Genomic DNA, 10,296 nt, shown 5'->3' with positions numbered 1-10,296 from the left:
TTTTTTTTTTTGGTTTTATAGAGACCCCGGGGTCACTATTTATAGAAGGGAGGAGGGATTCATGTGAAACTGCCACATAGGAGCTTAAAGGAGCGTGTAAAATTTTTTTAGGGGCGTATGAGGGCTTACACATCCGTGTAAGCCTTACATAGATCCCTACCTTGTGGCACCCCATTATACATAGAAAAACCCCGTGTCACCCTATTATGCATTAAAAACTCCTGTGGTACCCCGTTACGCTTCTAGATATGCCTGTAGATGGGTGGCTACCTCTGTAGACTGGGTGGTAGTAGCCCTCGGAGGAAAATCTTATCACTGCAGTAGCCGTAGGCTGGGTAGCAAGTTTTGGATAGGTTTTGGTTTAGGTTGGTCTAGTTTTGGTTTGGTTTAGTGTTTTGGTTCAGGTTTAGGATTTTGGTTTGGTTTAGGGTTTTGATTCGGGTTTAGGGTTTGGTTTAAGTTAGGGTTTTGGTTTGGGTTTAGGGTTTGGTTTAGGTTAGGGTTTTGGTTTGGGTTTAGGGTTTGGTTTAGGTTAGGGCTTTGGTTTGGGTTTGGTTTGGTTTGGTTTAGATTTTGGTCTGGTTTAGGGTTTGGTTTGATTTAGGGTTTGGTTTGGTTTAGGGTTTGGTCTGGTTTAGGGTATGGTTTGGTTTAGGGTTTGGTTTGGCTTAGGGTTTCGGATTTTGGTTTGGTTTAGGGTTTGGTTTGGGTTAGGATTGGGTCTGGTTTTTGGTTTGGTTCAAGGTTTAGCTTGGTTTAGGGTTTGGCTTGGTTTAGGGTTTGGTTTGGTTTAGGTTTTGGCTTGGTTTAGGGTTTGGTCTAGTTTAGGGTATGGTCTGGTTTAGGGTTTGGTTTGGTTTAGTGTTTGGTCTGGTTTAGGGTTTGGTCTGGTTTAGGTTTTGGTTTGGTTTAGGGTTTTGTTTGTTTTAGGGTTTGGTTTGGTTTAGGGTTTGGTTTGATATAGGTTTTGGTCTGATTTAGGGTTTGGTTTGGTTTAGGGTTTGGTTTGGTTTAGGGTTTGTTTTAACCAGTTCAAAGTTCAGGTAGGCAATACAGCACATCTAGGTATCCATTTTTTCGGTACAAGATATCAATGGGACCATATTTCCAAATACTATCCAATGATTTGGGAATCGAGCACATGCTAGGCTTAATTATCATATTCTAACAAAAGGTATCACTGACCACTTTTGGTCACCCTTCCCGCATCATTTTTAAAAATATCAGGCTAAACTCCTTATCGGTCTTACCCTTGATTGTATTTCGCATTTTCTTGCATAGCGGCTTTAGATTGGGATAGCTGGGATAGTCTGGACTTGTGCCAAAAATTTGGATTTCCTTCCGAAAGAGAGAATACATGTTTCGTCATTACCCGTAATTCATCATTGCAGGGTGAGACAAAATTTGGTGTCTACATAAGTATGGAGTGTTTCAGGGTTGGGTTACTTCAGTCAATTGTCATTTCTGTTGATTGAAAGCGAGAGGTCACATCCACGATCCGTAAGTCATTATAGCTAGGGGAGAGTGACAAAATTGGGTGTCTACATTGTGCTTTTATCGTGGAGGTCTAGCTGTTCCTACAAATCAAATTTGAATTATCATTATTTGACGAAGAAAAAGTAGGTACACTGTTGTACCTCCATTTTGTATTTATTCTATTTAGTCATTAATGATTTGAAGAAGAAGAACAAAATTTGTTGTTACCACTGTAGTGGAATTTTATCATCCTGCAACAGTATATGCTTTATCTGTTTATGATGGAGGAGCTACATCAGGTGTTGCTCTGAAATTTAAAGGTCAAGAGTTCTTCGTTTATATGTTGATCACACCTTGTCTGATAAGGTGTTTACAGGTTGAAAAAAAAGAAGACGGGTGATTGGTTATCTAAAGTTGATTTTTCTTTGTCATTAAATGTAAGTCTATTCTTGGGTTGTGGGTAGACTATATGTACTTGGGTTTTCATTGCAAACCTCTATTTATCGGTGATTGTTGTAAATGCTATTGCGTGGGTGTGTGACAAGCTTAGTTGGGGTTGTAGCTGTGTTGAATCTTTTAAGGGGGTTGGTGCTCCTGTGTCATGGGTGTGATACAAATTGGGTTGGTTCTCTTGGTTGTGGGTGGAGTCATATTATTGAGGCCGGATTTGAATCATAGCTCAAATGGTCATTTACATCGTGAATGTTGGCACATTGTCAAACCACGTATCTCTTTGTGTTGTGGTTTGTGATTTGCTTTCAAATATTGATTGACGAGTATGCACGTGAGGCAACTTATGATGATCGCTTTTAAACATCACTGATTCACTCCCCTCTCAGTGATCCATTGGGCATAACATTACTAACTCGAACCAAATAGGCTACAAGTCAAGATTAGACTATTGATCACAATCTCAATCATAAATTGTTAATCATCCCAACTGTTTGACACAAAGCTCAATGCTTGTGGCAAAGAGACCCAGTTACTCAGAAGGTGATCTTTGTTTTTATTTATTTATTTATCTTTTGAATGCATGAATACTAATTTTTTTTTACTAGGGCTTTCATAGATACATTGAAACACTCTATTAATATCATTTCCTAAAACCATTTTTAGATCGATTATGAATACACTCAAATCTTCAAATTTTGACCATTTTTCTTTCTTTTAGTCAGAAAAACAGTAGAAAACGTTGAAACTTATCTTTTATTGTAAATAAATAAATAAAAACATTGAAACTTACCTTTTATTACTAGATCTACGAGTTTTATGAATAAAGAACTCCAAATAATCAAAGATATGTGGAAATATTTGCTCTTCTTCCTAAGTCCCCTTTCTAAGATTTCAGCAATCCCAGGCCAATTCCCATCCGATTTGATTCTATTCGAAACAAAATCAATAGAGGCCGATTCCTTGCCGATTCTCGCTTTTGGAACCTTTATTGCAGCTCTTTCTCTCAACTCTAATTTGCATGGGAAATAGAAACTGTATAATCTTTAAGTGTTTACAGAATGGACTTGGGCCTAACCTTGGGTTCAGCTCAATCTAATTTTTCAGCAGTGTTTATTAAGGCGGCCTTCCCTACGCATTGCAGAATGCCCATCTAACATGTGAAGTTCGTGTAGTTTCTCAAACACATTTAACCCTAGTGTACAGCACATCACCTGCTTCTGATTTTCCTTATTAAAATTGAGTATACTCACTCTCTCTCTCTCTGTTTTCTGTTCTTAATAAGGAAAAACGGAAGCAGATGGTATGGTGTACACTAGGTTAAATGTGTTTCAGAAAGTACATGAGCTTCACATATCAGAGAGAGACAGAGAGAGAGAGAGAGAGCTGGTTTGGGTGTGAAGTGTGAACAGTAATTTCTTTTCCTGATAAAAGGACAATTCTTGCACCAAGGGAAAAAAAACTACAAAATGATCAAACCCAGGAGCTAGTCAGGAAAATGAAGTACCAAATCTTACCCAAGTTACCAAGAGACCTCAGAAACGGAGGGGCCTAGAAACCTTAGCTGAATGATGAGAAGGCTTTATCCCTTCTCTTCCCACAAAACAAAAAGAAAAATCCAAACCAGTACTACATAATGGCCAAATATCAGTTATGAAGGCCCAATCTGCTGGTCATTTCTGTGGTAAAACAACCCATCTGCCTCTGCCTCTGCCTCTGCATCTGCATCTGCATCTGCATCTGCCCACGTTATGAGTAAAGTGTTTGGCATGGATGATAGGCAGGTAGTAGGTACAAAATTAGCTCAATCAGGACATTTGTGAATGATCCATGGAGGCAAGCGTGACTTACAATATATCTCTGGCAGAGATCATATGGCTAAGTTTTGGGTTCTTATCTCCACCAGTTAGTAATTCTGATCACACTAGTCCTTCCCTATTTCTTATCCAACTACTTCGTAGAAAAAGTGGAAACCATCTTTTAACTTGCTAGTCTTCTGCCTTATTTGGTTTTACGTGACAGTGTGCTTTTAGGCCCAATAAATGCACACGGCTTCTCAAAATTATCTTTTACTCAGGTACGTCTATTGGGGCCATCAAACGAGTGGTTTTGGAAACTAGACGCTCTTGGTCTTTAACCAGTATGGTCAATATGAGTTTCAACTGAAAAGTCCAAAACAAAAACTATAACGTTATATCAAGCGTTGCTTTTAAGCCAAATAAAAATAAAAATAAAAAATAAAAAATAAAAAGTTGAATATTTTCATCCTCCCATAGGTCAGAGTTTTAGAATGATTCACATATTTAAGCGATATGGAAGACTGATGGGGTCACTGGTCAATAATTGAAAATGCTGGTTAGATAAGGAGACCAACTGCATGAACCACATGAATCAAGGCTCAACTATGCATAGATCACATATTACACACTTTAGTATTATTAGCCTTTCACCTCCATTCACCATTAGATTTTCATAGTTAAATTACATAAGGGCACATGGAGCCTCGTTAGTTCACCTTCTTACATGAAAAAGTGTGTATCCAAGGCAGAAGCAATTGTCACTACGGGATCTAGTGAAGGTTATTAGTGTGCAGCCTTACACCCACTTTGCAAAGAGTCTATTTTTCGATTCGAACCCACAATCATTAGATTGCAATGGTGTAACTTTACTTTTGCGTTGATCTCCACTCTTTATACAATCAACTAAAATATAAGAAAACTAATGGGGGCAAGTTTTCTCCTATTATTGGGAATTTAGAGTCATAGTTCTGTATCATTTTGTTCATGTTATTAGTGCCTTTATATACTTGAAGAGTACTCGATCTCCATCTAATTTCTTAAGGTTTTCAGTTAGTGTCTCTAACATAGCATGTCAGAGTGCCTGATTCCTTAATTTTTTCTTTTAATTTTATCTTCCACATATAGTACGAGTCTCATTCTGTATACACTCAAGGGGGTGTTGAGGGTTACACAGTTATAATCCCACATCAGTTTGTACAAGTCTTTGGCTCCTTTAGACACTTAAAAAAGAGTTCTCTTCACTTATTGTCATAAGTTTTTAGCTTTGGACCCACCAACATAAAAAATAAATGAATAAATAAAATAAATATAATAATAAGAATAATAAGAGAGAGAGAGAGAGAGAGGGGTCTAAACCAAAATATCTTAGGTAAAGAGTTTACACCTCTGTACTCTACCTGCATGTACCTTCAACTACCTTCAACAAAGGACGAATGAAGTAGAATAGAAAAGCAAAAGTAAGGAACACAAAAGGGAATCTCACTACCCCAAGGTTCAACTATGCCAAATAGGACGTGCATCGGTTTAAACTCTAAAAAGTGGAATTGTTAAAATGAAGCAATGATTCTATAAAAATAAATTTAAGATTTTTTTTTGGGGTGAATAAAAATTTAAGAATTTAGCTATGCCTAAGTTTGGATGTAGGGAAAATTAAATCATTTACCTTATGTAATTATATAATTTTCTTTGGTAAACAATTTATTTAATTTTTTTTAACATATTTAATAATGATACATTTTATATGTAATTTTTATTTTACTTCTTATATCAAAGGGATTTGGATGCAAAATAAAGTAAAATTTAATAACCAAATATGAAATGATATGGAGTTAGTGATGCAGTCACGTGGGGAAATGATTACAAAAGTTTTTATTTTAGGTCTGAAAATTTTACTTCCATTCTCTTCAAATCCCTTTGCAATCAAACAAAGCTTGCAAGACGTGAATTTCATTGATTTTACAAGAACGAAACAATGGCTATAAATGAAGACTAAACATGAATAATGAGAAATTCCAAACAAGAATTCAGGTAGAATCGTACCAATTTTGAAACGACCTGATTTCAATCGATCCCATAACTAAAACCATGTAACTAACCCACACAGGCTCTGACATTATTTAGTTCATTAGGAACCTATAACTTTCACTCAGACTTACTGTATTAACTTATGGCGTAGGCCCATCAGCATTCACTCATTTTTAATGCTTTGTAGAATCTAAAATTTTCTATTTATTCTTTAGAACGAAATGACTCCTTGAGGCTAGTTTTTTTTACTAAAAGACCAGACTTTATTAGAAGATAGATAGATAAAAATACATCAAGATTTCGCCAAAGAATTACAAAACACCAGACATGAGCCTTCACCTTCGACATGAGGCTCACAATCGCTATCTTATGAATCTAAAACGAGGACAAAAAAATTCATCAATAATCAGCTCATGTTTAACATGATTTGGTAGATCCATTATAATACTAGAAGAGCAGAGTTTTAGTAGCATTTTTTGCCAAGAAGTCAATATGGGATTTGCTTTGAGGTTAGTTGAGTCAAAGAAAAAGAAGAAGAAGAGAGGGGAATCAGATCCTCTCTCACAAGTGGGAGAAAGAAAGCCAAGTGCACATTTGACGGCTGGGAACTCTTTCGGATCAGAGTGGGAGAAAGAATGCCAAGTGCACATCTGACGGCTAGGAACCCTTTCGGATGAATACCCAAGTATTCTCAGCCGTTGGATGTGTTGGACACACCCTTGGAGAAGATTTGCAATCTGAAGAATGGTGCCACTAAAAAGAAGATTGGTTGCAATGTAACTCCATAGAAGCCATAGAAGGAAATTCATGACATATTTGCAGAAATAGATTTTTTTAGCCATCATGAATGGAAGTCACTTCGATAGCTTAATTTCTACCTAGTAATCCTTAAGTATCTGTTAATCCCTTCTGCCATCCACACAAGTCAAACTTCTTTAGCTCGTGTCATGAGTGGATGTAACCATCAAATTGAAGACCCTTTCTCAATGATCAAATTCAATTACAGGTTCTTTAACAACACTGCACTTGTGACAACTAGGTTTTCACATTTGGGTCGGGCATGGATTTGACCCGAACCCATTTTCACTCCATTGCATTACAGAAGGAGCAACAAAATCTTAGATTTTGTCTTATGAAAGACAAGGAGGGTCAGTAAGGATATGGCTTAAACCATATCTTAGTCTGGGCATATGAAGGCATCAAAGCAAAGGGAGAGTTAAAGGAGAGGGATGTGATATAACATCACTTATTGCTACTCACTCCACCAGACATTCATAATCTTGTTTCCCATGAAGGGTGAGTGGAAGTGGGATTGGGCCAACATCGTACACATGCACCCGTGGGAAGGTCCATAATCAAGTGTCACACCTAAAGCTATTTGGGGCCACGGCATAGCCCCTTATCCTCCTCTTAAGAAGGCCTAACTCTAAACTCCAAAAAAGTCAATCTGATTCTCTTTACCTAACTATTCTTGGATTGGGAATTGAACTCTATCTAATCCAGTGACTCTAATCATAATAATACAAGCCTTCCACCATAAATGTGAAAAAATAATGGTCCCTTGCCTAGGACATGCCTATGATATTGCCAATAAATTTAAATGAGCTGAGTTACAGAAAGAGCTTGAAGAAGTCGGGAGGCAGATAAGGCTTCATACTGACTAGGTGCCTACATTAATTGAGATTCAGGAGAAAAGAAATTTTCAGTGAAGGATCAAGATATTAGCACTTTCGAAAGAACTGCAACGCTCTCACTCTTCCCTCGGTTGGTGCTATTTCGATTGGAATATTCCCAATATATATATATATATATATATATATGTCAAGGGAAGCTTTGTCGTTTTCATATATAATTCTCTCCACCCTATTAAGTATGTACTTCCTTCAAATCAGTTCCTCTCCCTTGCAGGTAACCACTCCAATCCATCTTACACCATCCACGGGATGTGACCCCTAAATCCTAAATGTGGTCCCCAGTGAGAATGGGGTGGTGTGGTTACCTTCCCCTTCCTTGAAGAAGCAGGGAGAGTGGGATTCACGGACCCGGCAACCTATTGGCATGAAACACCTTATCATACTATCTCCAGATATTCATAGGATTCCTACAATATCAACGACGAACATAAACATACGATTAAAAGATAAGCATATTCATAAAGTGCTTTCAATGGTAATTTTTACCCAAAAAAATAAATAAATAAAGGTAAAAACCAAGGCATGTTCTCTCCATAACATCCATATACATGATTTAGACTTGTTACAAAGCCTACACAAGCATATCATAGATCCTTACCAACCAGCTTTCCCCAAGAAAAACAAATTATGGAGAGAAATTTTGAAAACAAGAGAAAGAAAAAGGAAGCAATTGAGTTTACAGAGAGCCAAAAATAACAATGAAGAACTCTGATTATTAGCCTCCAAGCTTGGACTTCTCCTTCTCGAGGCTTTCAAATAAGCTGGTAAGAATCTTTATGGCCTTAACTTGGCCTTGCAGAGCCAATATATAGAGAGCTGTTTCTTCAAAAAGCTTTTCGATCCCTAGTGATTCTCCACCAGGGATGATACTCTGCAACAGCATGATCCTCTTCTCTATCCCAACTTTCTCCTCGTCTTCCTCACCACTAGCATTAGAGTTATTTCTCTGAAGCTTAGCCTTGGCGTTTCTTCGCTTCCTGCGGAGCCTTCTGTTAATGGCCTTTGAACGCCGTCTATGGTGGAGGAGGCCATTGGAGGACTGAAGGGCTTCATGACCCATCTCACTTTCTTGGTGTGTTCTCTTCTTTTCGGTAGTTGGGATTGTGGGTGAGATTTCATGATCTTGAGTGGTTTCCATGTATGTATTTTGGAGAAAAAGAGAAGAAAAGAGAGGGATAAGGGAGAAGAGGAAAAGAGCAGAAGAGAAGAAGAGAGCTTCAACTAGAAGAGGAGTGGAATGAAGAGGGTGTTGGGGGAGAAGAGGCTTTAAATTATTGTGGAGTCCTAGAAATGTCAATGCCAACGAAGCTGGGCCCACAAATTTTGGCTTGCCCAATTACTGTTTTTCGATCAGTTGCGGACCTGGATGATACTGTTGAGAGTAGATCGAGTGTATTTTGGATTTCTTTTAAATAAGCTTGGCTCAGCTTTTTGGCTTGGCTTGGCTTTTAATTCAAAAACCTCAACTAATTTATTTATTAATTTATTTTTAATTGTGGATCAGGTTGACACACGAGAATCATTCTTGTATGAGCTGATCGACATAGATGGAACCCAGCACAAAGTTGGTTGTTGGGTAGATTCCATCTGTGTGGATAAGCCCCATACGAGAATGGTTCTCGTACGAGGACTTGATCCGCTCTTTGCAATTACTCTATCTAGAAATAGAAAAAACAGTTTTCTTAGTTTTTATGTTAAGAAACAATTTTTTTGAATTGATAAAAATATTTGATTTTCTTATTCCAAAAATGTTTTTGAAGAGACATTGGCGTTTGATGACTCCTGCTTCAAATGTTTAGTAGTCATTGGTTTTTTAAAGAAAGTAAAACATAGAAATATAGAGATATAAAGGATAAAAGTGGATCTCTAATAGTTGCAACTTAACACATAGTGTCCTCTATCAGTTCATCTGTATTGTCATCAAATCTAACCTCTTTTCTGTTGGATTTATGGATTTAATTAATTATTGTTCTTGTTTTTCTGTATGATTTCCTTAATTAAGGCTTCAAATTCGAACCCATAAGGAGATCTAACAAGTGGCATTAAAGCCAACCGCACAAGACAAGAATCGATGCATATTTCTTTATTGATCCATGAATTTATTCTTGTCGTTCTTTTTTGTTCCTTTTATTTAAAACTTAATAGGCCAATGGGCCAAGTGGTTTTGGGGTTTTTATTTAAAAGAGTAATGGGCGCCTAAGCCCATTAATAGTTTTAAAACAAAATAAAAACCCATTAAAGGGGTTCACTTGAACCATAAGCTAAATCAAACTGACCAAATCAAATTAGGGTTAATGAACCGAGACATGGTAGAACTAGTCGAGTTGATCTAAATACCCGAGTTGACCGGCATTGACTGGGAAGATCTAACAAAAAAATTAAAAAATTAAGGGCTTGTTTGGATTCTAATGGTTATTTATGTTTAATTTAAACCACTTTAAATGCCAATTTAAGGGTCATTTTAAGACCAAATTGAAATCTTTTTTTTTTTTCATTGGATTCATTTTTTTGGGCCATATTTAATGGTCTAATTTATTTTATGACATTTTATATGAAAATTTCTATTATATTTGTATTTATTCATAGAACCAAGAGGCCATTGATTAATGTTTTGAAAAATGACTATGTTATTGATCACCGTGAGATTGTGAAATATTTTATCACTTGACATGGTCTTATGGGGTAATGGCCAGTCTTCCCATAATGTCTAATGAGGCTTTTCTTATTTGAATAAATTCTATTAAGAGTCCCAAGGCCTTGTGAATAATAAAATACCATTGGTCATCATGATGTCAGTTTATCATGTACTTGAGATGTTGTGGATTAATATTTGATTAGTCAAATCAGTGGGA

At 36.9% G+C, this 10,296-nt stretch overlaps 1 protein-coding gene across 1 annotated transcript; it reads right to left on the bottom strand.

Annotated features, from left to right (window-relative positions):
* Positions 1-7,947: 7,947 nt before the first annotated feature.
* LOC122065138 (transcription factor PAR2-like) lies at positions 7,948-8,685 on the bottom strand. Its single transcript, XM_042628946.1, has one exon. The coding sequence runs from the start codon at positions 8,580-8,582 to the stop codon at positions 8,160-8,162; it is 423 nt and encodes a 140-aa protein (XP_042484880.1). The 5' UTR covers positions 8,583-8,685; the 3' UTR covers positions 7,948-8,159.
* Between the last annotated feature and the right edge of the window lie 1,611 nt (positions 8,686-10,296).

This window comes from Macadamia integrifolia, unplaced genomic scaffold (genome assembly GCF_013358625.1).
Source record: "Macadamia integrifolia cultivar HAES 741 unplaced genomic scaffold, SCU_Mint_v3 scaffold1894, whole genome shotgun sequence".
NCBI lineage: Eukaryota > Viridiplantae > Streptophyta > Magnoliopsida > Proteales > Proteaceae > Macadamia > Macadamia integrifolia.
Note: the sequence above shows the minus strand (reverse complement) of the source record. Positions and strands in the feature narration are given on the sequence as shown.

What these genes read in the sequence shown, in the direction of transcription:
- LOC122065138 (XM_042628946.1), bottom strand. Translation starts at nt 8,582, where the DNA reads ATGGAAACCACTCAAGATCATGAAATCTCACCCACAATCCCAACTACC.